The sequence below is a fragment of the Grus americana genome, chromosome 14 (assembly GCF_028858705.1).
Source record: "Grus americana isolate bGruAme1 chromosome 14, bGruAme1.mat, whole genome shotgun sequence".
Lineage (NCBI taxonomy): Eukaryota > Metazoa > Chordata > Aves > Gruiformes > Gruidae > Grus > Grus americana.
Genome location: NC_072865.1, coordinates 2358144 through 2386010, shown reverse-complemented (window position 1 = coordinate 2386010; position 27867 = coordinate 2358144). Strand labels below are relative to the sequence as shown.

Genomic DNA, 27867 nt, shown 5'->3' with positions numbered 1-27867 from the left:
CCGTTGCTCCCCAGAAGCACGTTGCGCCCTACGGAGCCCGTGCTGGAAAGGGGATTTAATGCCCGTCAGGGCTGTAAGCTCAGACCTGCTCCCGTTTCCACGGATTTGGCCCTCTGAGTAAGAGAAATTTCACCTCTTATCTGCAAAAGCACATTTCCAGCCCGGGCAGGGACACAGCTTAACCCACACACTCTGCACATGGCAACATTTTCTAAAGCAGGGTATTCACCTCCGTCACTTTCAAAAAGCCTGAAAAATCAGCAACCACGTTCCCGTGAGTCAGCATAGCACCCTTGGGGTTTCCTGAAAGGAAGCAAAGAATGATTTTAAAAGATGAGCCAGTAGGTAATTTCCAAAAACTTAACCCCCCACCCCCAAAAAAAAAAAAAAAAAAAAAAGAAAAAAAAGAACACCAACCCAAAAAAACCAAAACAAACAAACCAGGCAATGGTTAAAATATTAAGTTCTCTTTTTGAATTTTTAAACTTAACGTCATTTTCACAGTCATTTCTGTGCAGTAATGCCCATCAAAAGCACTTACTTCAATACTCAAAATTTAATAAAATGATACTGTAGGCTGCGATATTTCTATTGGAGACTCTGAACAACAGTTTCCACCAGAAATAACCTAACTGCAATTTATGAGAGCAATCTGGATGGAGCCGCTTGATGAGCATGGCCACCAGACCCGGCTGGCTGTTCCCAGCCTCTCCAGAAAAGATTTATTTCATACAGATTTTGACCAAGAATGATCCTGAATTCCAACAAACCCCATTTAAAAGGCTGTCAAGCTCTCACTTAGCCAGTGCACCGGATAACCTGAACAACGCAGAAAAAAAAAGGTAATACGTGGTAAAAATTAGGCTACGAGAAGACCCTGAGACTGCAATTAAGGGAAATCATTAATATTGTCAGCAGCAGAGCAGAAGCATCCCGGAGACACGGAGCTGGCAAAGCCTCAGCACCGAGCGCTGCGCCTGCAGCATTCCGCCCGTGGGCAGCCCCGCACCGTCAGTATTTGCTTTTTCACCTTCTTTTCTCTTCTGAGCTGAGAACACTCCTTCACGCACCGCAAGGCAATTTTTGGATTTCACATCTGGGTTTATGCCAAGATACGGGGTTCATTAAAAAGCGAACGCGCAGGCTGAAGCCTCCGGGCACACGAACCGGAGCCGAGGGTCCCATCCAGAATGCTCTGCCTGCGGCACTGGCACGCAGCACTCTGCGTGTCCTCCTGTCACGGCACCGTCCCTTGCCATCACCCCCAACCGGTTTCTTTCCAAACAGAAGGTGTAGCTCAGCTCCAATAAAGATTACAGAGCCAGCCTCTCTCTCCAGCGTGGTTTTAAACCGATTGCTTTAATTCGATCGCAGCGCTGCGGCGCAGCTCCTGCCGCGCTGTGCGGAAGCGGATCGGAGGAGCTTTACCTGCAGGGACCCTGCGTGGCCCCGGCACGGCGGGCGCAGGGACATCCCCAGGAGCTTTGCAATGCCGTAACAGTTAACGATGGATGCATCAGCCTCGCAAAATTGTAAATCGGACAGAATTTCGCTAGGAAGGAGCAACGGTGTTTTGTGAATCACGTTCAGCACAGGTAAATATGTTTAATCCTCCCAGTTTCAGAGCAGTTTGCGTCGCTGGCAGCCCTTTGGTGCAGGCATGCACCCACCTGGCACGGCACGGCTCAGGTCCTGCTCCAGGAGCCGCGGTGCCGAGCCCCGTGCCACGCCGGCTTTGCCGACATCGCTTCTACCCAGCCTCTCAAATAATCAAATAAAGGCCCAAACACAAGCGGTAGTTGTTGCACGCATTTATTGCGCTAAAGCAGGACATTTTGAACACAATGTATTTTACGGAAAATCCGCATTTGGCGTTCCAAGTGCCTTTGAGTAATTCAGTGCCAAACACTTGCAGATGAACACAGCGCACAGGAGCTATTTTGGTCTCGCATTTGTCCTCCTCCGAAGCTCAGAGGTGAAGCTAGGGCTGACATCTTTGCCAACCACAACTGCTCCTGTCCTAACGTGTCGTACTGACACAGACAGGCTTGTGGGCACCAGCTCAGCCAGGCAGGTTTCGTTTTGAGACGCTTATTTTCACAGCTGGCTGCACACGTGGATCCAGACCTCAAGAAAACTCCATAAACCAATGTAGGTCGTAAATACGCACCAACGACCCAGAAAGGGCTCGTCTTGTTTTAGTTGTGTCCAGCCAAATACGCGTGCTCAGCCCCTGCGATCCTACAAGCGGCCATACTCCCGCGGCGTTGCGCAAGTTTCTCTGCGTCTGGCAGGTCGCACGCTGGTGGAGAGGATGTGCCCAGTGCTGCTTCGGAAACTCCAAACTGCACCCTCCGGCCAAACCCACAGCAGATCTGGCTCCTGCACCTTGACACGGCTCTTCAGATGTTTTGGAAGATTTCTCAGATGATTTGAGACCTCGGACTCGTTTAATTACTCCACCTCTGCCTTTTTTTTTTTTTTTTTTTTTTTTAACGTAAATTCAGAACCTCTGCTGCAATCACCGCGATGTGCCTGGGAGCAGTGTGGACATCCTGGCTCCTTCCCCCGTGTCCTGCCTGCAGCAGGCTCAGCATCCCGGACAGGCTGCGGTGTTACAGGTGTCACAGCAGAGCAGCAGCATTAGAGCCAGGATAACCTTCATCGGGAGAAATCCAGAACAACCCACGCTGCCGCACGGGAGCTGGAGCTTTTTGGGCTGGGGGATTCCTGCAAATTTTGATCTTCTTTAGTTCTTCTGTTTTAAGAGTGAACCCAGCAGCACAGGTACCCTTTGCTACGCGCCCTTTCCCAGAATTACCCCTTTGAGAGAAAAAAGGTTGGCAGTGATACTGCTTTTCTTTTTAAAAATCAATGCCAGAGCTGTGCCACTGCTCTCAAGTTTGACTTTCCTCGTGAAGACACGCCATGCGCGGGGCCTGTTAGGGAAGCGACTGCACCGCGATCCCGGGCAGCTCACAGCCCGGGCATGGCGATTTCTCCTCTCCTGGTGCCAAGCTGGTTTCACAGTTCTCATAAGCAATGGAAGAACCTTTTCCACGTGGCTAAATGGGTGTTTCAAGCAGCAGCTCCGGCACTAGCTGGGTGGTGTGATCAGCTTTTTGGGATGTAAGCGCTTTCCTCACCTTGGGAGCCTCCGGGAGTCAGGGATGTGCCCCGGGAGGCCGCGAGAAACCGCCGGGAAGCAATTTTTATCCAACTGGTGGATCCTTGAGGAAATGACAGTTTGCTTCTCTGGAGTAGCCAGCATGAAAAATTGTATCCTGATGGTCTGGGGACATCTGAGTGCCTTTGGCCCATTTACGTGGGAGTGCTGCCGATTTCTTGGTACAACGGGAACAGTCGGTCTTGTGATCTGAGCTCAGCAACCTCAGTCTCTCCCTTCAGCCTGTGGAGGCATTTAGAGATCCGATCCTATCAAAGAAAAGCACACATTAAAGTCCACTGCTGTGCCTTTTTTTTTATTTTCAAATATACAGCTAAAATTGTTTCCAATTCTACAATTTCCAGGTTACAAACTCTATAGTGAAGATTTGTTTCACACCACCCAAGAATATTTGGAGCCCTTCCCAATTGAAAAAGCCCTTGAGAACAGATCCATTGGAAGAAGATTTTAAATCTAGTCATGAAAAATATCCTGATGCGGGCTATGCAAAAAGCCAAGCCTTTTGCATCAAAACGCAACGTGGAAAACAGACCAGAGTGTTGATGCAAGCCCTGGAAAAGGCAGAAGGTGATGTGCAAAGTCCTCCAGCAGCCGAGGATGGGCTGGTGGTTCACAAAGCACTGCTCTGGGAGAGTTTGGTTTGCAGATGATTTGCAGAATTTGAAATCTCTGGTTTGGATGGGAGAAAGCAAATGAGCTCCTTGGTTGTCCCATGTCCGTAACTTCAGACATGTTCCTTAAAAAAAGCAAAAAGTCAGAAACTGGCCCGTGACTGCATTTGCAAATGAAAAAAAAAAAAAATCAAAAAACCCTTCTCTACTCAGAATTTCTTATTTAGAAATAAAAATTTCAACAAAAATGTGACTTGAAAAAATAATTGCACTGCATTTTAAAATCCACACAAACAAATTGTGCCCCACCATATCGATAGGCGTGGCTCCTTTGGTTTCCTACAATTCCCATTTGTGCCCAGGCACGTTGCACGGGCACAGCCAGCGCTCACAGCGTACACGGCTGTGACATCCGTGTCCTGCGCTGGGGTCAACCTTTTCCTTTTAGGAATTCCCAGTGCTGAGAGTGAGCAGAGCCACAGGCTCCTTTCACACAGCGCACTGCCTCGGGTACTCAAGAAGTGCACAGACTTCAAAACTAGGAACGATGCACGAAGGTAAAAAAAACCAAAGCCTTTCAATAGATTTTGAGTTTGTACTCGGAGTTGATGCAGCAGTTGCCTACCTGATGTGCAGTACAAGTCTTCTCCAGGAGGTGGAAGATGATGTCCCTCTTGCTCAGGCGAACGTGCAGGCTTTGCGCTCTGCAGGCTGAGCAGCACAAGCAACTCCCTTCTTGGGGGGCAGCTTGGTGTCCAGCAGCACCTTCTGCCTGCCCGAACGAGCGGAGGCCAAATCGAGGATGCTTTGGGGTAGGACCAAGCGTTAGGCAATCCTGAGAGCACAGATGAATGAACCTGGAGGAGCTGCTCCAGCAGTTCCTGGAGCATGGTCCTTCCCTGCAGGTAAGCGTAAAAGCAGTTTCCCAAGCGATCGTGCCTCATGCATCTGTGCTGTCTGCCCGTCTGTTTGTCTGCCTGTAGAGCTTTTTGGGAGATGTTACAGAGGTTGAGTTCTCGAGAGCAGGACGTTCCTGCAAGCTGTGTGAAAGCCAGGGTCTAGGGAGACGAGAAAAGCACTGCTTCTGCTAAGAACGGGCAGGAAAATGCTGCTGCTTATCCTGTCCCAGAAAAAGGGACCAGTGGCACATGAGTACCGGCGGCGTGGGCTGCCCGGGCTTGTCCCCGAGCCTGCCCCAGCACGTGGGGCCCCAGGGCCAGCCTGGGAGCAAGCCGAGGCACACTGCAGAGGAGACGGCGGTGCTGAGGACGTTGGTGTGCTTAGGATACAGAGAATGGAAAGCTGTGGCCCTGCATTTCTTTTTTTAAACATCTGCAGAAGATAAATACCCATCAATCAAGTGCTTCATGACTACACTGCAAAGTGGGAAGCAGAAACACAGGCAGATTTCCAGACAACTGCAAAATCCTACCCCCAAAGCGTATGTCAGGGAATTCAAATGAAAAATAAATATATCACTATTTTTAATTCTCAATCTACAGAAACATATATACTCTTAAATATTAAAAATGCATATATATCATTGCTATATCAGTATAACAGCATGTTTGCACATATTGAGGTGGTGTTAATAATTAATTTGATAATCTATTCTAACATTTCAAGATTAAAATGCCTCTTCTTTTACCTGTAGTGCCACTAGTAAAACAGACAATTGATAGATCTTCCGGCCGAGGAGGCTAGAAATACACAAGGAGAAAAAGAATATCACATCAATCAAATGCAGAAGGGTCCACGGTAGACTGTTGTCATTGTATAAACTTGAAGATCAAACCAATTATATTTCAGCTCTGCCATAAAAAGCTTTCACCTCCCTTGGCAAATATAAAAGATGATCATAAAACTCTTTTTATCAGCTTGCTTCAGTTGATGCAGACTCTATTCCTCCCTTATGTTTTGCTCCAGCTGCACTAAGGGCATGCTTTAGTGTAAGAAGACTTTGATGGAATATTTGTGTTAGTATTTTCAAGGACACCATCTATACCTATAGGCGTGTGGGAAAAGCTGAGATAATTTACTGACTTCCAGATAAATTCTGGCAACATGTGGTTATCCACAACAGGGGACAACTTTACCAAAGTTGCTAATTGCTCGCACTTCCAGTACATCTCTGTATTCCCAGCACCAGTGCATGCGCGTGCTGCTTTGGGTATAAGCGGCCTGAAAAGCAGAGGCTGCTTTTGAAAGTTTTGTGTGAGCATGAGCAGCCAGTGAAAAACATCAATGCAATTTTCAAAAAACATCCCAGAGAAATACTGCCAAATTGTGTTTCTGAGCTGTAGAAACCCCACCGGAAAGCGAAGGGTGCAAACACATTCCCTGGGAATTAGCGTGGCTTAACAGTGGCACTTAATTACCGTCCCATTAACACGTTCAGCAAGGATACACCATCTCAGTTAAGTGTCCCAGGCCGAGGGTATGAGGCAAATCCTGCACATCTCCAGCGGATGGGAGCCTATCGACAGTCCCTGGGCTCCTCCGCTGCCTCCCACGTGGAGCGAGAGGGTCACGGGGCGCTGCCCTGAACACACGCGGGCTTCCTTCTGCCCAGAGCAAACCCTTCCCTCTCTTGTCAGTGAAATAAATGTAATTTATTTCAGCTGTAATTGTAAGTGGGAAAAGCAGCACGCCGACACTCACCACGGGCACACGTCGACTCTCACGGCCACAGTCCTGAAAGAGATTAAAGTAACAAAAATGATTTCCACTTTAATTCCTATGGTGTAACCCACTTGCTGGTAATCTGCAAAACACTAAGGGAGAGCGTGAGCTAGAGCACAAAATGTTGTGGCTAACACTTAGGTCATCTTTTCTATCCAAAGTTTTCTGCGTTAACTGCAATGCCATCCTTGGATTCCAAGTAGAGCTCGGGTTGGTTGAGCTGGATCCAGGCTGCTTTGTAGGCTTACATGTAGGAGGACAGTGTCTGGAATAGCAACCCCCCTTCCCAGGCTTAAATAGCAGCTGAGACCTTATTTGAGCAGGAAGGTTCGAAATGTTGGCTCTCCTATCAACGACGAGTAACACTAAGAGGCAACAGCACTGAGCATCAACATTGTCAGCCACAAGCTGCTCTTTTGTGCTCTCCAGACACTGAACCTGCCGTGCGGTTCACAAGTCCCTGTATATTTTGCTGTCTTTTTACAGAAACTAAGGAATATAGTAAAAGGAGAGGGAGAGCAAACTTACCTCCACCTCCTGCATGGTCTGGATGCGAACCCCACAGCACCTCCCTCTCTCCGTCAGCTCCTTCTCAAACGGGTCCATCAGGATGATGGAGCTCAGACCTGGCGTTTCTCTCCTCTCCACATGGTCGAGGAGTATTCTGGCTTTTTCAGGTTTGTCACAAATGACTGTGGAAATGTCAGCTGGAAGAAAAGCAGCCAAAGGAGCTGTTTACAGCAAATCTTTTTTAATGTGAGGCTGGCTCATAGCTAACGTTGTATCGGTTCCAATATTCACTTCAGGCTAACATCAGAAATCCTAGAATATAATGTACATTTCTCTTAGAAAATTACTGCAGTTTTAGCTAACCTAAATCAATGCCGAAGCTGTAGCTGACATCTACAATTATTCTGGGATTCAGTTCAAAATACTGAAATTGCTCGCTGTGGGCTAAAAAATCGAGGAGGCAAAATACGAAGCAGCACAGGAGTGGGTGGCCATGGAGTAACTCCCGCCACCAGAACGGCCCCATCCACGGCTGCGCACAGCCAAGCGCGCGGGAAACGCGGCAGAGGCAGCCCTGACCCAGCACGGGGACACGCAGCTCCCCAGAAACCTCTCTAAGTGACTTGGAGACACTCAATGAGTAAAATCACCCATCTTTTGGAGAAGAGAAGAAAACGAACCATCCTGAGCAACAAAACCGGTTCCTGAGAAGTTTACATCAATTTTGGTTTTACCTGTGTTGACGATGTAACGAATGGCTCCAGGACCTAAGGTGTCGTAGAGGGGAACCACCACCATGGAGTAGGTGTAGCAAGCCAGCTCGGAAATGATCCACTGCAGGAGGACATCAAAACACAAAGGTGAGAGGGGGGCCGTGGGAACAGATTTAACACACTTGAGAACAAGCTTCAAACATAAAGCAAGCTCACGAGTCAGGGACATTATTAATACAGCATCAAATTGAACTCCACATCTCACCTCTGGACGGTTTTGAGCAAAGACCCCAATGAACTGCTTCGTGGATGGCTTGCAGCCCTGCTGAAGAAGCCCTGAACCCAGAGCTTCTGCTCGTTCAGCCACCTGGAATTTGGAGAAAAAAAATACATAAAAAAGAGGAATATAAGCAATACCAAACTAAACGAAGACTTAGCTTGTACAGGGAGGCTCTCAAATTATTGTATTTGCTATCTAAAAGCCCAACTTTTTATGTTATTACAAGCCATTAGTAGCTGACTAGCAGCTGACCTCTGGTTGGCAATGCCCCGTGGCTTTGAGCGCGTCCGTGCCGCTGTCAGGAGCGACCTAATGGCCTTGGGCCAGTGCCCGAACACCGACACACCTATACAACGCCGGGATATAGGTGCCTGGCTGGGGAAACCGAGCCCTCGCATGGCAAGGTAGCAACCTCCCGGTCTAGCGCGTGTGTTACCGACGGATGCCTGAACACCCCCTTCTTCTGCCGGGCAGGGGGAGAGGACTGGGCAGGGGGGGTCATTTCCAGCTCACCTCCTTGTAGGACAGCCACTGGTAGGGCTGCTTGGGCTTCCTGAACCCCAGGCAGGGGCCATTTTCTGGAAGAGACAAGCAGAGATGATGGAGTTACGGTGGCAGCGCCAGGAGCTAATGTGCTGCCCAGTACCACGCTGCGGGGATGCAGCAGAGCCCTCAAAGAGTAAATCCATTGTCATCGGGGCTGGCTCTCGCTCCTGGGGCAGAGCTCCCAGCAAGCCCAATCAAATTAAACTCACGAGTGCAGCTAATGGGAGACCAGCTGCTGGGATCTCCCAAACCATCGCTCCTATCCTGCTCCCTGAGCTGCAGAGGGGACAGCAGCAGTTTGCCCCAAACAGCCTCATTAAAAGACACTTCTCTGAAGGCAGCGTGAGCATCAGTGTCTGATGAGGGCTTTCATCCCAAACACCGGCTCCCGCTGCTTTTGCTGCCTTTTGATTTAAACACTTCAAAGCGAAAACTGCTATTTTTAGCACAGCTTACTTTGGAGGAGGGCAAGACACAGCAGTATGGCAAGAGGAGTATTTGAGAAGTTTAATTAATTTGCTAATTGTACTTACCTGCACAAGATCCATCCCACCACACACCTATCAAGTTATTTATTTACCCCTGTCCTGCAGGGTGGAATATTTGCAATTCCATTGAGGCTTTTGGTGGTACCAAAAATAAGAATCCAAGAATGAAATCGTTGGCGTTCAACAAGGTGGGAGGTTGTAAGCGGTGGACACAGAAATAGTTATGATAGAGCAGGGAAGAGTCATCATGGCTTTTTGGAGCAGGAAATGATGTCTCACAAGTGCGTGAGAGCTCTTTGATGGTACCATTGATCATGGGGTAAGGGCGATGGACTGATACACCACGCTCAGCTTTCCTAAGAGCTTTTGGCAGAGTCCCTTACCCTGCCCCGCTGTGAATTAAGAGGTAAGCTGGAGGAGTTACTGATGAAAAGGCAGCAACAAGCAGAAATAAGTAGCAGCGTTTGCAGTGGAGGAAGAGCTCCGTTGGGTTCCACAGTTCTATGCCTGCATCAGCCCTGTTTATGTATTCATAAACGTTCTGGAAATGAATAATGTATGATGAGCTTTGCTGATGCAGCAAAATTCGGGACGTTAAGCTGTCTGCCAGTGGTGGCAAAAAGATCTCGTGGTATCAAGGGACTGCACAGTAAAATTCAATGGTCTTAAAGGCAAAATAATGCACGTTGCAAATAATAATCCTAATTATAATCCCCATGCCCAAAAGGCTGCAGCACCCACCCCGCCCCTTGCTGGGCCTCCTCCTTCCTTGGCCTCTACTCCTTGGACCTCTGTGGTCCTCTCAACCACCTTCTCCCTCCCACACCTCTCCGGCACCCCCATTCTTTGGGCTGCTACACTCATTTGACCTTCCACGCTTCTGTGGATTCCCACACGCCTTTTTGGGCCTTTTCACTTCTTCGGCCACCCACACCTTTCATCCTCCCACAATATTTCGACCTCATACACACTTTTGACCTCTCATACCTTTTTGGCCTCACGCTCTCTGGGCCTCTGCTGTCCTTGGCCTTCCTACAAGTTTGGGGACTCTATACTCCTTGGGCCTTTACAGTCTCAATGGGCTTCCCACACCTTTTTGACCTCTACACCTCTTCAGCCTCCCACACCTTTATCACCTCTACACCACACCTCTACACCTCGTTGGCCTCCCATGCCTCTTCAGCATCTCCACCTCGCTGGCCTCCAACACATTTTTCAGCCTCTACACCTCTTTGGCCTCCCAAACCTTTATCAGCCTCTACAGCTTTTTGGCCTCCTATACCTTTATCAGTCACTACAACTCATTGGCTTCCACACCTTTTCAGCCTCCCACACCTCTATAAGCCTCTACGCATGGTCAGCTTCACACACCTTTTTGGCCTCCCAACACCTTTTTCAGCCTCTACACTCTCTGAGCTTCCCTAAGCCTTTGAGCCTCCCACACCATTTGTTGTCCGGTCCTCCACCTCTCCCCACCTCTGCTCCCAGGCCTCCTCATCACCATGTTCTCACCAGAGATGCTGAATCCCCTCCTGAAGACCTCGTACATGGTCCTGGCATCATCGTAGTAGTGCGTCAGCAGCTGTGGGCTGTCCCCGATCACCGACCGGCGTGCCCCGGCCAGGCCCTGTGCAACACAACGTGACATGATGTGACACAGCCGTCAGCATCGCCCAGCGGGCAGGAGATGGGGAAACCCTAAACCATAAAGCAGCACAATCCCCAAATGCTGGAGAGGCCTCTGCAGCCATCACCGTGCTCCTGCCCCAACACCCAAAAGGACGTGAGAGATGGCACGTTCACCTCAGCACCCCAGGAACATGGAGAACCACCTGCCTGCAGAGCGGCACTTGACCGGGCTCGTTGACATGGGAGATGGTTGATACTTCCCAAGGAGATTTGAGGAGCAATTATAAATCTGCACGTTAACGAAGCGGGGATGTGCTGGGGGGAATGACTGCTCTGTGCTCCACAGGTCCCCAGGACTGGCACCACCAGCACCTTCTCGAGGACATGCAGACCAACACGAAGGACAGACTACAGCAGAGGCCAGACCCCAGCGTGTGGGTTCTGTAGGGTGCTTTAGGAGTGGGCAAGGGGAGGCAAGCAGGGTGGCAGTGACCGAACCGGGACAGCGCTGTGAGCCAGGAGAAAGGCTCACTAAACCCTAACCACAGGGGAAAAATGTCTTGGAAAATGTAAATTCCTCCCACCCTTTTAAAAAGTTGTTGGAATTAAAGACAATAAGGTTTTGAAGGGGACATCACAAAAGGCTTTAAAAATGTTCATCAAACTTTCAGATATTAAGTGGAAACAATTTTCAGAAATATTTCTGTGCTTTAAAACAGAGCAGCTTCATTAAACTTTAAAATCTTTTGCAAGCATGAAAATTAATAACTCCTCAGCCTCCAAGCATGGATTCAGGTCTACTTTTTCTTATCATTACAAAGTTTGCAGCAGCAAACTCGGTAAGGGGCACACAAGAAGCACCAGCTGATTTGATCTGATCTATCGGCTGTTGCCTTTCGCTGGTTTCTGCCATGCAATGGCAGTTCCCGTAATTTTTGGTCATGGATGGTTAAGCAAAGCTAAGACCAAAATGTTACTGAAAATCTAAGAGAATAAATTAATGGGCTGTATTATAGTTTTCCAGTTTACAGAAAAAGGTGAATTCAGGAGCGAAGCGATGCCTGGCGTAGCGTACTACACAACTGATTTCGGGATGAGGTTGGGGAGCCCTCAAAACAAACAGAAGCACCTCCTGGGCATCCCCTGTGCTCGTTTCCAGGCATGCAAACCTCAGGGGGAACCCAGCCTCTCCGTCCGACGTGCTCCTGGCCTCACCTCGACCTCCTCCGACTGCATCCGCAGGTCGCAGGGCGGCTTCACGGCCCTGGGCCGGCTGGCAAACCAATAGGCGACGACAGCGGCGAAGGCACCGATGCCCACCAGCGCCGTGGCCGGCAGGTTGCGGAAAAACTGGCTGAGGTCGTCGAACTCGGGGAGCCGCAGGCTCCGCAGGATTTCCTGAGCCTGCATCTTCTCCACGAGCGAAACGGCAAACTCTGCAAGAGCCAGAAGGACGCGGTCAGGTCACGGGCAGCACGGGTCTCGGTGCTGCTTGGGAAGGGGAGAACGTGCTTTCCCCTGTCAGCCGTTGCAAACGCGCTGCTCGGCTGACCCGCGGGGCCGCCTACCAACAACAGCCTCATCTCGAGAAGAACAGCATCTACGGAAGAGACATGAGAAAGGGGGAAACATCCCTAGAAGGGTGAGCAGGAGCAAACAGCTCGCTCCTAAAGGACAACTGAGCGCAAACGTACATCAGGCGACGCAGCTGCAGTTATCTGTAGCAGGCAGATGCTGTGACAAGCTCTGGGATCCAGCTACGAGCGTACCCTCAGGGCTGCCAGGAGCTCGCTCTGCCTTCCCCGAGCAGGACGGGGGCTGCGTGGTGGCTGCAGGCACGGCAGGGTCTGGTGGCACGGCAGGGTCCGGCGGCATGGTGCCTGCTTCGGCTACAAGCCCTTGGCTCGCGTAGAGCGGGGCAAAGCCAGCGTGCCTCCGTGTGCAAAACGCTGAGCGGACATGCTCGGAAACACCACTTCTGCCTTTATGCCAGCTTCACTTTCTCAACTTCGAGTTCGTTGTGATTTACATCAGGGTAAATTATAGGTGATTTAAGCCAAGGAAAGTTTCATTTCATCGTTCACATGTTTCCTGGAAGAAAGAACAAGCCACTGCAGAGCGGGGATAAGGGAGTGCCGGGGTATCAGGCTGAGAGCATGCCACCGCAGGGCCCCCACCCTGCAGCCCCGCCAGACACGGTGCCTCTGGGTGCTCCACAGGGGAGGTGGGCAGCTCCCACGAGAAGAGCCAGGACATTCCCCGACGGGCGGTCCCGCGGGGTCTGGCACGAGAAGAGAAGGGCTGGAGCCTCGGGGCTGCTGGGGACCCCCCGGGCCCAGCCCCTGCGCTGCTCCAACAGCGCTGAAACTGAAAGCAAAGAGAAAACCTTTTCTCCTTTTCTGTAAAGAGGGCTGTGCACGGAGGAGATGGGTGAGGGGACAAGTTTTATGACCCAGGATGGTAACACTCTGCTGTCCCCAGCTCGTTCCCTTTATACCCGCCAGCATCACCTTGCTGCGGGCGCAGGGAGGGCGGCTCTCGCTTGTGCTGGACTCACAGAGCGAGAGCTACTCGCTGGGAAGGCAGAGCGGGCATCTTCCCAAGCACCGCGGCCGCAGGGTGCCTTGCTTTTCTCTTTGGCACGTACAGAAATGTCCACCGGAGAGAGAAGCCGGGCACCCAGCTCGCTGCTCCTGGGGTGCGAGGTGAGGCCGTCCTCAGGGGACTTGTGTTTGGGCGTTGAGTGCACAAGCAGCATTTTAAATAACTCGTCCTTGCAGCAACGGCCCAGTATCAACTCCCTGCCAGGGAGTCTCCCGTAACGGCCAGCCCTGCAGGGGACAAGCCCAGCAGATGCTGCAGAAGAGGGGATCCACACAGTTACGGTTTCCTGTTAAGCCCCACAGCTCTATTTACGACTTTACCAGCAGACAAGATCTTAAAGAAAAAAGCTTTTCTGCCGCCAGAGCCCAGGCAGCCCCTTTCCTCTCGCCCTCTGGCCTCGCTCCAGCCTGCGGTGCTGCGAGCAATTAATGGAGGGGCTTCGCTCCCATGGGGGGGAAGGACTTCTCGCACAATGGCACCACTGACGTTAACACAAATCAGCTTTTTTCCTCCTGGGAACAGTGTCTGGGTTAGGCTGAAGGGCAGGACTACCCTCTCGCAGCATTTTCCTGTATTTGTGCAGAGCGAGCTCCGGAGGCCAGCGCAGGCCAGCCTTCAAACTGGGGGGCACCCCTCGCACAAGGCTCTGGAGGAGGTTTGTAAGTTTGCATGAGCAAAAAACCACAACGAACAATTAACCTCACCCGTTGTCAGGCTACGACGTGATGGGGGGGCAGCAGGGAGCGGTGGCACAGAGCCCATGCTTGGGGCCATCTCCCTCCTGTGGGCTCTGGCCCAGCCACCCCTTGGGCCAGATGCTGCATCCCGGTGCCAGCCCAGCATCCCGGAGCCACCTCTGCTCCCCCGAGAGTTCCCGACCGTACAAACCCTCTGGGACCACAACCAGCCCCTCCAAGAATGGTTGCAATGATCACAGCAAATGAAACAGCATCCAGATGATATTACTGGGCAATACTCACCAAGGGGTAACTTTCTCCTGAGCTTTGAGCTTCTTTGCAGAAATCAGATGGATTTTATCCACCTGATAAAATATTGACTACATGGCTGCAATGACGTTAGGATGAACTGAGACAGAGCGCTGATTTCTCCACATCAGGCTATGAAAAGCAGCTTGCCGAACGCACTTTTACTAGCAAACTACCAAAAGTGGGAGAGCTCAGCGAGGGAGCTATTCATTTGCAGATGAATTAGCTATTTGTGCAAAAGCATTTCAGCAAGTCCCACTTAAAACTGTCTGCTCCCAGAAACACAGCCTGTCCCACAAAACGTAGCCGCCCAGTTTGTCACTGTTGCTGGATACACTGAAATCTCGAGAACGACCGCCTTGGCATCAGCCTGCGAGCGGTGTTTTGTGTCCACCTGTGCAGCCGAGCTGAACGCGGAAAGCTGGGAAGGTGCTCATGGGAACGGCGAAGCAGCGGCAGCGCTGCCATGGGGGGATGCTCGCCCGCAGCCACGTGTTTCTGCCCCGCTCGGCTGCGGGCATCCCCTGGGGAGCACCAGGCCAGGGGTCTCCGTACGTCTGTCCGGGTACAGGGCACCCACAGACATCCCGAGTTGGCAAAAGGATGGCGAGAGTCAGGATGGCAACAAACAGAACGGGTGTTGGAAGCCAGACCCTATACAATACGGGAATAAACCCATTTCTGTTATAATACAGATAATTAAGCAAGTGTGATTACACCTTTACTGACTTTGCATCCCCGACACGTGTCGGGTGTCATTTATATCAGTACCTGGATTTTGAAAAATTTGCTCTAGAGACATCAAAAGCGCACTTTTAATCTGCCAAAAAGATACGATGTTTAATACAGAATTAAGAATCACTTAGAATTGCTGGGAGGTATTTGGCTTGAGCAAAGCGATGGGCATAGTGCTCCGTGGGTTTGCACGCAACGTATTGCCGTTATCGGGGTGGTGGCAGGGACGCTATGGACCATCGGGTGCCACGAGCAGGGTGCTGCTGGCAGCATCTGCCACTGCCGTGACGTAAAACGTGCTGCAGCAGCCAAAGTTACACGAGACCTATAGGGAAACGACTTAAATTGCACTCGTTCCATCCGCTCCCAGGGGAGAAATCAGAACATTCATCTCAATCAAACACTCACGGCACGTTTATTATTTCTGACCACTTGTGCCACGTTCTGCTGCCTTCTGCTAAACTCCTCCCTGGGCCATTATTTCCCACTGACCTGAAGCTGCTGTTGTGCAGCAGATCATGACCCTGGAACAGGTGCTCGAATCCTTCAGTCGTAACCACATCAGCTGGATTAAATAAATAAGTGTGAACACAAGGCAGAAATTCACTTTTCCCTGCTCAAGGGAAGCTCCTGACCCAGGGAGGTCAGCACATTTCCATGGGGAACTCAGAGATTCCTGTGACCATGAAGTCTGCAAGGACTTTTAGATCCTTTATGATTAAATAAATAAAAAAAAACCACCACCAAAAAAGTAAGTACTTCTTGTTAGTGACTCATTTTAAGTACACTGCAGGGCATCTCAGAGGATGCCACAGTGATGGAAACGTCAACAACGGGAAATGATATCAGAAAATACACTTGAAAGCAGAAATCCACTTAGTTTCCCCCCCAAATGCAACAAATGTGCTGGGATCCCTGGGAGAGTTAAGTGGAAGTGCTGGTGTGGTAAGGAGAAGGTGCACACACTCACCTGCGTATGTTTTCCTACTTCCACTTAGTAGCCTGAGTTCAACGAAGACGTATACGTTGGGAGCAAGATCCTGCTCTCAGGAGTGAACTTACCGACTCAAGGGAACTTCCCAGCACCTTTGAATCCTCTTATTCAACCTGAGACCCGTAACTTCAGTCACTGACCCCCGTTTCTGATCACATTCGATTTTTGCGCTACAAAGCTCATCCACCTTGCCTTTTGCAACCCTTAATCTTGATTTTTGCATCCCAAAGTGATTCGCGATGAGCCCATACTTGATCTGCTTGGGGCAGCAAACCCGCCTCGGGACGGTGGCCAGGAAAGGGGCCCAGGTGTGTTTGGGAGGAGCAGCGCAGTCCAGAGCGGGGAGAAATGCCCCAGCACCCTCCTTCCCCAGGGGAGGCTGTTTCTCCCTCACCTGCGGAATCAGGGCTCGGCGCTGCCCGGATCACAGCCTGCTCCGACAAGTCGAGCTGAGCGGGTGAGCACCCCACGATCACGAGCTCTCTGTGAATATATTTCTCATGTGATCAGGAAAATAATAATTTTTAGAAACCAGCACAGTTGGGCTGGGTTTCGCATCAGCAAGGCAGCGTCACACCCCGGAGCGCACCGTGAGCAGCCGCTGCCCTGTCACCTCCATCTCGGGAGCGGCGGCAGGACACCCCCCGCACCCCTTCTCCAGCGGTTTTGCCCCATTTCTGTTACCTGCAGTGGATCCGCCAAGGTTTGGGGTGAACAGGCTCCTGCAGCCAGTCTTTGGGTAGCTAGGAGTGACGCTGGGCTTTGAATCACCCACCCGCCCTCGTTAACAGGCAATCACCGCAGGGACAACGTTTATTTATTCATTTAGATACAAATGGCACTATTGTGCGATTCAGTTTCGATCTCTTCCTGCTCGAAGTGATTCTGTAACTCCAGCGCAGTCAATGGAGTATTTCGTGACGTAAACCAGTGTAGGAACAGCCTAAAACTGCTGGTGTATGCATAAAGCAATTAAAACTTTACCAGTCCTGAGCAGCCGTGCAATCGCATCCTTCCTGCCATTGCATCAGCGCCCGGGTGCCTGCTTGGGAAGGAGAACTCCTTTTAAGATGCCTTTTCCTGCCCCCCATGCATTCACAGCGCGGTGGGGAAGAGACAGGTGATTCGTTTTATATTGGAAACTGGGCAAAACCTCTAATTACTATCCCTACGTTCAAGCACAAAACCAAAGAAGGCTGTTTACATCTGACTTTATAGCGCTAAACCAAAACGAAACAAGCAGCTTTCCAGTCTGCCCGAGAGAATTAACTATTTGCAGCGGGGAACTACAAGATGCCATCAGCGGACACCGGACGGCTCAGAGCCTGCAGACCCACAGCTTCCCTCCGTGCGAGCTCCAGCAAGAGGAACATCCCCGTCCACACCACCCGCCACAGACCCGCGTCCTCGGCTACGGCAGCGGCTGCTCACTCATTTCACCGAGGAAACAGAATTTACAGGATCTAAAACGTCTCAATCCAGAGAGGCAGATTTAGAGGGATTCCACTCAAGTGAAAGAGTATGAGCTTTTTGAACTCGTAAAGCTGTGTTTTCTCACATTCAGCTCCACAGCCCCCAGACTCCGCTATTTGTAGTTGCTTTCCTCAGTTGGGGTCGGTGACAGAAGATTTGCACAAGGAAGCACTCAGCAAGAGTTGGACCATTCTCCCTTACCTTCCCCTGCAGAAGAAAAACACACTCGTGGTTCTCTGTACGCAAGGTTCAGGTGACCGAGAGGAGGATTGAAATCATCTTGTGACTATGTCACTACGTGAGAGTCTCCATTTACAGACGGTAAGGGACCGACATTCCCAGGGACACACAAAACTGGCAGCTATCAGTTGGACTGCATCACCGGAAACCATTTACTAATTTAAAGGGAAGCTACTGCAACAATTAACGTGTTTCTGAAAACACGCGCGCAGGGGCTGCTGTAACCGTGCAGGCAGAGGGCATTTGGGGATTTGGTCTATTGCCTGCAGAGTACAATTCTTTTTTTTTTTTTTTCCTCCCCTTTTTCCAAGCTTCATGCAAGCACGCAGTGGGACAGCAACCCTTGGAGGAGCCGCTGTCATTAAACACAGCTCAAGTACCACTGACTTTCTCTAACTTGGCCAGGGAGGCAGCTCTTAGGAGACCACAGGCTATGAATCCCTAATTACTGCTGTAATTAAAGCCCGAGACGATGCCAAACCAGCCTCTGCCACGCACCTCCGCAAATTTTGCTTGTATGGGCACAGAAGATGGGGAGCTGGATGAACCTTCAGTTCCCACCCTCGGGCCCGTCTGGGCTCAGCCGAGGAGGGAGGACACCGGCCGTTCTGCAGCAGACTGGTCTCATGTTTGCATGGACAGAGATGCAAAAGATTTCATGGGAACAAGCGATCTAACGAGATCTCCAGCCACAAAAACTGAAATCCAGCCTTTGTTGTGCTTCAGCCACAAATGCAATACCCAGCTTCTTCCAAACCTGCAGACTGTTTCTCATTTGTTTTAATTAAAGAGGAGAAAACTTGGGAAGCTCAGGGCACTTGGCCACCTTTCTGTTTTCAGCTAGTTCTAGATTAAGTCAATTTTATTCTCAGTTTTAGTAGTTCTACACCACAGTGGTTTTGGAAATGGTAATGCCACACTTTATAGTGGGCACAGAGCCAGCTGAATGGGGTTAATCACGGAGAGGAAATGCTGTTATATACTTATTGATCATTATAGATAACTACTGAAAGCCTTACAGAAGAGTTGCACTGCCAGGAGACAGGAAGCCGGACAACCTGCGAGTCTTACAAACTGCTTGAGAAAGAATAAAGGAGGTGATAAACGTAAAGGGAAAACACGAGCATCAAAAGTCTCTGAAACCATGAAAGAACAAGCGTGCAGAAAGCCAGTAAACAGCCCCAAAATGAAGCGGAAGACAAGCGATACTTGGCTCGCGCACTTTTGCAGGACTCCTATCCGCTTTTGTCCTACATGTGTAATTGTGGTATAAACACGTCACCACAACAGTGACCCCAAATACACCCTTACCCGGCGGGCATCCCCCCGCGAGCGGCTCGGGCGCCGGCGACCCCGCAGCCCTGACCCGTCCCACACGTACTCAGATGTGTGCAGAGGGACCCGCTGTACCCTGCGAGGATTAATCAGCTGTAACTACTTGAGATTCAGCAATTATTGGGATTATCAGCCAAGCCAAGGCTAATACTATTTAAAACTTTCTTAAACTTTACCTGCTTTTGCTCCTGTAACGTGACATGTGCCACTACAGCCCTTTTCCCCGTTCAGCGTCTCTCACCTCCAGTCAGATCACGCTGAACTGAACTCCCACGGCTTCTGTGTGAGGTATCCCTGCTCTGACTTTTGGAACAGTAGATTTTCATCAAAACTGTTTTCCATTAAAAAAAAACCCCACCCCCTACCCACAAAAACCAGACCAAAACAAACTCTTGCAGATGCTTAATTTTACCCACTGTGAGTGAAATAATTGACTCCCAATTGCAACAATATATAAACCACAATTACTGTGTTTCACTTAAGATTACACAATTCTTTGCAGAGTCAAATCAGAATTTTATTTTTAAGAATCAAAGGAAAGGCATTAGTCCTCATTGACTACGGTTCCAGTATAACTCAGAGTCATAATCAGGAATAAAAAAAATTTAAAAAAATAAAAAAGAAAGAAAAAGGAACCAGTTTACAGATAAAATTTCTCTTTTTGGGTTATTATGCTGGGACTCAGCATAAGTAGGTGTGAGAGGCGACGGATGCAAAACACGGATTTGCTCTTGGACATCTATTTGCATGGATAGCGAACGAGGGAGGAAAGGCACACAACGCCTGCGACGCTGTGGCATCTCTCCAGGGAGCAGACCCTGGAGAAGCAAGCAGTGAGCAAGAAATGTAATAGAAGCAGGTTATAATTTTTATATTTTATTTTTACTAATGAAAAATGTCCTTCTCCCTTTCCTTTGGGAATCAGACCCACCCAATCTGTTAAACTGGCCGTTTGCCAACAAGACTATTAAAGAACGAGGTTTCAATGGTACATAAGCCTCTTTAGCTCAAATTGCTTTCGTGCCGGTGGAGCTGGCCGGGGGCTCTGAGCACCCCGAACTGGGTGTCTGGGGCTGCAGCGATGCCATCGGGGACCGTCCCCGTGCCATCACCTCCCCACTGACCCCCCCGTGCTGTCCCTCCCCAGTCAGCACAGCTGAGTTCTCTGCCACAGAAAAAGGCTTTACAGCCAGATCCTCTCTGATCTGCTGGAGGGGAATAAGGCAAATAAAGTTCACGGCGAGGAAGCCGGCAATGCTTTTGTGTGACCTCTGGTTACTGCGGGGAGAGGACAGCGATGAATGGAAGGGACCGGTCCAGCGTGGGGTTGGGGCTGTGGTATAAGCTTGGCCCAGTGATGCAAGCTGGGTTTTATTTTTAGGAGAGGCAGGCAGAAGAATGGTCAGAGAGAGGAGGCTGCCATACATTTATGTATCTGCATATGTGGATGTACATGCTTGTGGATGCATGTGCATGTAGATAAAATAGATATATTCCCCTGCTCTGGGTGACTGATAATTAACACTTGTGCCACTAGCGTTATTGCAGAGACATCTCACACTCCTGCTCTGTGTTCCCGAAAAACTCCTTCTCACCAAGTAGCTGGTGCGTGAACAGCACCGGCTCCTCCTCAGCACGACTGCGGCACCAGGCTCCGCTGTGGCTCCCGGGGACCGAGGGGGTGGCAGAGCCCAGAGCTGGGCGCAGGGGCCCCGCTGACCCACCAGCCTCCTCGCCACCCCAACGCCAAAGGCAAGGCGCGGACAAAGGATGGGAATCTCCAAGCAACCCGGAGGAGCGGCACTGGCCTCCGCTCCCTCCTGCTCAGCGCTGCCGAGAAATGCATTTGCAAGACACAAGATCTTTGCAAGCATCCGCTAAAAAGGGAAAAACGCTAACAAGGAGCTCAATGTCCTGAAAGTCCGATTTTAGAGAAAGAGCACAGTAACCGCACATAAACAGACGTATTTAAAGTATCTAAAATATCTACAGCATACCAGTCCCTTGCCAAGAGAAATTATTCAATAAATAATTCAGTGGCTGTATGGAAATCTTACTTTATAAGCTGGTAATGTTTCAGAGAGCAAAACCCACCACCCGGCTGGCTGGCAATGCCCCACGCTCGCAGCCTCGCCGCCGGCTCACCCTCATCCCTCTGCGTCGCTGATGCCAAACCCCTGACAGAAAGCTTCGTGCTCCGGCCGCACACCTCCTCGCCACGCTCAGGCACAGCTCACGGACGTCAACCAACCTAAAAATACCTTTCGCAGCCCCGAGCAGATCGGCGCAGCAGTACTCTGAAGCCACCGTGACTCATGTACGGGAAAGCTGAGACTAGGATCCTGGTCCAAGTCTGCCACTCGTCTGGATAATGAAGCATTAGGAAGCCCGTGCAAGTATTTTAAGTTTCCAACCAGAAGGGGAAAACTCAACAGCTCAGAGCTCCGTTGTCGCTGAAGTCTATCAATTGCCTAACATAGTGATGAAAAAGTTCCTCTACCTGCTGAAACGTCCTTAAAACGTTACCCAGTGCTAGCATGCGATGAACCATACTCACAAGGTTTCAAAAAACCCTCAGCCCGTGGTTGCAGAGATGCAGTTCAGATGGCAAAACCCACCTGGGATATTTCTGCACCCACCGTCGCACTCATCATGCCTGTCTTGTGCCAGTGTGGCTGCTGGGTGCTTGCCCCGGCCAGGCTCAGGCAATTCCTCCAAGCTAAATTGTAACCCAGCCAGAAGAAAAAAAGAAAAGCAAACCCCCAAAGCCATATGTTTTTCTGGCTCTTCGGTCTTTTACCTGCAGCTCTACCGGGACCGCTCACCCAGCTGTGCCGAAACCAGCTCAGGGCCTGCAAAGTTTCATCTGGGGCAACCACAGCCTGATCCTTCCCTGCCCGCACGGCTTGTGGGAGCAACCCACGGAGGTGACTACAGCAGGAGAGAGTTTGCCCCTCAGCCTTACGGAAAAAGTTTACAGGTGCCAGTGGATCCTGCGCATGTTTGCTGGGGCTCATGTTTAGGCGCCGTGCCCTGCAGGCATCGTCAAAGCGTTGCACCACGGCGCTGCTCTTGCCAAGGTTGGGGTTCAGTTCTGGAAGCTGCTTCCAGAGCGTCTGCAAAGCTCCTCTACATCCTAGAGCTAGTCACGATCATTTGTGAGTCTCGGTTCTTGTGAAAAAGGGGGTTTGTTGGTTCAGGGGGAGAAAGGGGATGTTGGGGTTTTTTTGTGTGACTTTGATGGTTGATTGTCCCATATTCTATATGGTTCTTGAATGCTGTGTGGCAGGCAGTGAACAAACAGCTTAAATAACGGCACAAAAATAGTTATCTGGGGCAGAGCACAAAGAGAAGCACTGAACACAGAGGGGAAAAGGCAGCTGCACCCATGGCAGCCAGCTTTACAGAGCAGGAAAGACAAAGGTGCTCTGCAAAGAGCTCGATGGCATTTGCCTTCAAATATCGATTGGATTTAAACAAACCTTAGAACTGTCTGTAGAGGCCACGGTCCAGCTAAGAGCCCCAGTAAGCTCAAGTTTTTGGTCAGTGCCGGTCAATACAGAGGTGCAGGGACCACCGGCCAGACATGGCAGGGCAAGGATGGGGTGTCCAACCGCAGCACCCAGCAGGCTGGGGAAGTTCAGCTCCACACCTTGCCAATTCCCATTTCATTGCTCTAGTTCCTTCTTTCTTTCTTTCATGAAAAGCACATCCTTAGTTGCTCAGCAGAGGCTGCAATCTGCAACAGTGCTGTCTGCCTCGATGGCATCGGCACTTCCAGCCTCAACCCACAGGCTGCCCCGAGCCCCCGGGGATCACTTTCTGTACCCCTGCAGACTACACGCTGTCCTTCAACGCGCCCAGGTGGGATGTAACCCCCTCTGCAGGGCTCGTTTTCAGTCTCCCTGCCTTGACATGCCAGAGCCAGGCCCTCCATGACCATCTCTTCTGCAAAGCTGCTGGCCCAGGGCTGGGTGGAAGAAAGGAGATTTGGGGTGAAATTTGCTGCTCTCGCATGCACAGGCAGGGAAGAAGCGGGCATGCGTTGCTCTCGCTGTTGTGGGCTGGCTCTGCTCCGTCCCCACGGCACGTCACCATCAGCGAGAAGAGGCATACAGGCAGGTCCCTGCGCTGCCAGTTCCCAGCCTGGCTCAGCTCTCCATGACCACTTACACCCAGCCCACGGCCACGTCCGCACGGTCAGTACGTGCGGGAGCAGTCGCAGTGACACGGGGGGGTTGAACGGACACCAGGAGGCAGGAACTGGCCCTGGCTGCTCTCCTGCAGCACGCACATACTGCACCAGGTTTGATTTCTGCTTGCTGTTCCTGAAAAAAAAACAAACCAAACCTTCTCGGTGGGCTGGGCTGACCCAAACCCACACCGCTGCTGGGTGGGCCGTGGGGCTCCCCCCACCTCTGCCTTGTGCCCACCCTGGGACAAATGACTGTTGGCCAGAGCAGGCAACTGAGCTGGCACAAAACTAACTGTCCCACAAAAGTAACAGAAAAAAGGGTTAGTTTCCAACCAAATCCTCATCTAGGGTGATCATACGGCATCATAAGTGCTGGTGCCAGGATGGAGCCAGAGCCGTGCATGCAGGGAGGGCAGCTGGAGACCCCGGCAGCAGCACGGCTCAGGGTGGCTTCGTTTAAGGCTGGAACCGCACCGCGTGGGTGCAGGGACCGGTCGCAGGGGCAGCCTGCACTTGGCCTGGCCCCGGCCGGTGGGAGCAGGGCAGCCCTCCGACCCACCAACATCCACCTCCCACCCTGCTGGGAGCAGACCGCAGCCGAGCCCACGCGGGCTGTGACACCCCACTGCATCCCGGGCCGTGTAACAAGTCCTGGCAGCGCGAGGAGCCTCCCTGCCTGCCTGCCTGCCTCCCTGCCTGCCTCCCGCCCCGGTGTCCTTCCCACTCCCACCCCGTGCCTTTCCCCAGCACCAGCGCTAATATTTGTGCGGCGGCCCAGGGAATGGCGCAGGGGGAACAATCCAGCTGCAAACCTTCCCGGGTTTGTTGCTGCTGTTTCTTTTGGTGGCAGCACCAACTTAAAGTGATTTCTGAATTACACTCCGAGCATCCTGCACGGCCATTGCGTTCTGTTCAGGAAGTCTGGCAGCTCTGGGAATGCATCACCCAAAGCGACACAGAAAGCTCAATTAGCTTATAACAGCAGACCTTCCATACCACTGAAGCGATAAGGCAATGGCGTGCTCAGAGCTAGGCCTGCAGAGGATAGGAAAGAACATTTTCATTTTGTACACCACTTCCCAGCCACACGTTAGCCTCCACTGTTGCGCCAACAGCTCAAACTGGACTGAAACTCTTACTTGGTCAAATTTCAATTTCATGTTGCCTTCTGTAATATCAACAGCTATGTAGCCCTGCTGCAAACGCTTTCTAAGGGGGCCAAACTGCAGCTGGCATTGCTTCCAGCCATGAAGGTCCTGGGAATCAGGCCCGTTGCTGCCTGTAGGATGCTGCCCAGGCAGCATTGCACCGCAGATTTTCATCTGCCGCTGCAGAAGACGTAAACTGAGGCCGAGACCTGCTAGCTTGTACTGTCTAACAGCCAAGCACTGTCTTTATTATAAAAGGCAATACTCTTGAAGCCAATATTACAGCTTGAAGAGCTCCAAAACTTGCTGACCTGCCACCGCAGTACGAGCGGAGCCACACGAACAATGAGCAGACCCGCACGAACAATGAGCAGACCAACAAGCCCTCTGCCAGGCGTGTGCCCAACGTGTGCCCATGAAGATGGTGTTATGAATGTCATGCTGGAATCTGAAACTAGAAAATGACATTGAAAATGGGAGCTTAAAAAAAAGTAACAGTCGTGTTGTGATCTAACTATAATAAATACAGTTGTATCCCTCACAGTAAGCTGTCTATAATTAGACCAGGTTAATTACCAATCAAGTGCCCTGCAAGTTGCGGTGCTTTTCCGAAGGACTCTGGCTGTGCAGACGGGAAGGAGCGAGGGGACCCCAAAGGTATAAGTACACCTGGAGAGAGCAGGGGTTTATCCACGCCCTGGGCACACATAACATGACCTGGATCGGGCCCAGGCTTTATCCCAAAACAAACTAGCAGCCAAAGAAGGCTTTGAAAGTTGCTCAAGGCTTATTTGGCAACCTTGCAGTGCAATAAGGGGCACGAAAATAAGGGTTAAGAAAGAGGCAGGTCATGTGCCAAAAGACCTGAAGGAAAACAACTCGCTCCTCCTGCTGCAGGTCCACTGAAGGCAGCGGGACAGGCAGCGGGACAGGCAGTTCAGGCAGGAGAAGCGCGGTGCGGCAGCCTTGCCCACTGCACAGGCCTGCCAGCTCCTGCCGTGCCCTCTGCCTGCCCAGGCCCCGCGCCAGCAGCCTACGGTCATCACCAAGACACCGTGCCCACAAACTGCCAGAGCTTCTCAAAACAATCTCTGCATATTTTCTGCACGCAAGAACATCACTGTGCTTTTAAAGGCACATAACTTTACGTTTCTCTCTTGCACGTGAAGCTAGTAAAAACAGACCGTTCACTGCAGAAACGGTCACCACATTAGGGACCTCTCTCACTGTGCTGGAAAACAGCAAATAACCACACGTTTGGTTTGTGCAGATTGTCCAAGGAGGCCCCGCAGCAGCCACGCCTGACCCACCATGCTGTAAACCACCAGGACCAAGCGGGGATCCTCCACCCTCCAGGAACCTCTCTGAAACCCCTGAAAGCATCCTCTTCACATCTCCCACCCAGCCTATCCCCGTCACGCCAAAGGATGGGACACACGCCGATGCAATGCGGCAAACGAGAAACTGCACTCGCCATCCAGAGCGGGTATTTCATGCCTACACCGAAGAGCCTGGCAGGCTCTTCCCACGTGGACGGAGCACGCACGCGGTTATGTGCTTGAAGGCAGCGCGAATCCACAGCATTTGATTAGGAACCACATCACGCTGTGCGTTTAACACGCGTAACCCACCACCGCTGCGTAGCTTCGGCGAAGGCACACGTCAGTCACCAGCAACATCCGTCACAGAGAGCTGACCTTGAGGCCAGGGGGGTTGAAACTCGACGTACAGAAAGCCTAGAATCCTGCAGGGTGCCAACCACAATTCAACGACTTTGCCGGTCTCTGCAGAACTCCTGCTATCCGAAACAAGCCCTGATGCTTGGGGCCAGGAGTTTTGGGGAATGAAGCCCAAACCGGCAGAGCCCTCCCGGGGCACATCCCCCCCCCCCCCCGAAACCAGCCTCCATCTCTGCATCCAAGTGACCTTGTCGGTGGCCGGGGTGCGGGCAGAGCTGCCGTCACCCGTGAGCCCACGGAGGTGCCCGGGGGTCCCCCCCAAGCCCTGGGGCTGGAGCCCCGAGCCGGGAGCCGCCGCCGCCGTCCCTGCGGCCGGAGCTGCCCAGCCCACGCGGGACCGGCCGCCTTCAGCGCTGTGATCTCCAGCCAGAGCCGGGCTGGAGCTTCTCCCCGCTCTAAGGCTGTTAGAAACATCTGAAACAACAGGAAACTGCAAAAGCAACGACCTCTTTCTGGTGCTGGTGTTTCGCCCCCGTCCTGCCAGCCACGCCGGCGGGCTCTGCCCGCATTGCAACACCGAGAGACGCAGCCGAGACCACCTTTTCCCGCAGCAGCCGCGCCCGTGGGGTCCCTCTCTGCACAGAGGGGCCTCCCGTACCTTCCCCCCCCCCACAACCCCCCTTTATTTCCCCCCGGTTTTGCTTTACTCGGCATCCCGCAGCCCAACTCCCGCAGAGCCCGCGGCCGCCCCGGGGCTGGGCGAAGCTCTCGGGGGTCCGGCCTGGAACCACCCGCGCTCCTCACCGAGGTTTCAGGAATTAAAACTAAAACTAGCCGCGGCCTTACCAGCTGTAGGGCAAGCCTCCTCTCCCCCCGCACGCAGTCAGCTCATGGCTGGGTCTCCCACCGCCGGAGCTACCGTTCATGTACTTGTTGAAGAACTGCTGACTCCAGGACGTCCCACCCCCTTCCCATCTGCAAACTGCTGAAAGAAGTTAAGCTTGGCTAATATCAGCTTAGGCTGTATTAGCGGAGCAGCAGCAGTGCCCCGGTGTAACCCTTGAGGCGCTGGAGACTCCGCATCCCGGCGTGGGAGCCTTATGCCAGCTGCTGGCAGATGAGCAGAGCTCACCCCTTCTGCTGCTGAATATCGCATGGGCTTGCCACGTCTATTTGTCATGCGGGAAGCTTTACGGCTCCTAACAGCCTCGCGGCAAGGCTTTTGGATGTAAAACTGCAAAGCCTTCCTGCAAACGCTCAGTTTCAAATGAAAGACAGCATCTTTTTTTTTTTTTTTTTTTTTCCCTTTGGGAAAAGTCATGATAAAATGAAGTTTCTGACACTGAGAAAGTCTGCGTTGCCAGCCCCAGTCTGCTAAATTAGCAACTTCATAGCTTGAGTAGAATAAATGTAAATCATCTGAATCAATAAAATAGTACAAGAATAACTACTGCCAACGTCATCCTTATATTGTTACATATATTAAAAGCAAAGAGAAAAAAAAACCCTGTCAATTGAGCCAAACCCAGTTTTTGTTAATTTATACTGGTAACAACAAAACAAAAACTTTGCAATTCATTTGTGGTGGTAAAATTATTAATGTTTAAGATTTGAGAGGTCTGGCTAAGACATTTATCCTCACTAGAAGAGCATTCCTTTCAGCCGAGAGCTAACAGTCTCTGATTGCTTCCAACTCCCCACTTCTGAGCTAAGCCAACACCCACCGGTGTGCCACTCCTCTGGGCCCCCCCGGGAGCCCTCTCTCCGTATCGCCACCGTATTTACTGTTATTTACTGTTATCCTTTCTTAGAATTGTGGCAGTTAGCAAGGC

The 27867-nt window shown here is 51.3% G+C and overlaps 1 protein-coding gene across 9 annotated transcripts in view; it reads right to left on the bottom strand.

Annotated features, from left to right (window-relative positions):
- ACSL6 (acyl-CoA synthetase long chain family member 6) overlaps positions 1 to 27867 on the bottom strand; it is a 59130-nt gene that overhangs the window by 20630 nt on the left and 10633 nt on the right. For 6 of the 9 annotated variants that reach the window (XM_054841746.1, XM_054841749.1, XM_054841744.1 and 3 more), the window contains exons 2-10: positions 11862 to 12082; positions 10530 to 10644; positions 8497 to 8561; positions 7969 to 8070; positions 7725 to 7824; positions 7009 to 7187; positions 6460 to 6492; positions 5447 to 5498; positions 230 to 303 (exon numbers count right to left, since the gene is read on the bottom strand). In XM_054841746.1, coding sequence (XP_054697721.1) covers positions 230 to 303; positions 5447 to 5498; positions 6460 to 6492; positions 7009 to 7187; positions 7725 to 7824; positions 7969 to 8070; positions 8497 to 8561; positions 10530 to 10644; positions 11862 to 12082 — 941 coding nt within the window. Of the gene's footprint in view, positions 1 to 229; positions 304 to 5446; positions 5499 to 6459; positions 6493 to 7008; positions 7188 to 7724; positions 7825 to 7968; positions 8071 to 8496; positions 8562 to 10529; positions 10645 to 11861; positions 12083 to 12214; positions 12238 to 26881; positions 27044 to 27867 lie in introns of those variants that run through there. The other 3 variants (XM_054841752.1, XM_054841745.1, XM_054841753.1) reach the window with 3 other exon arrangements.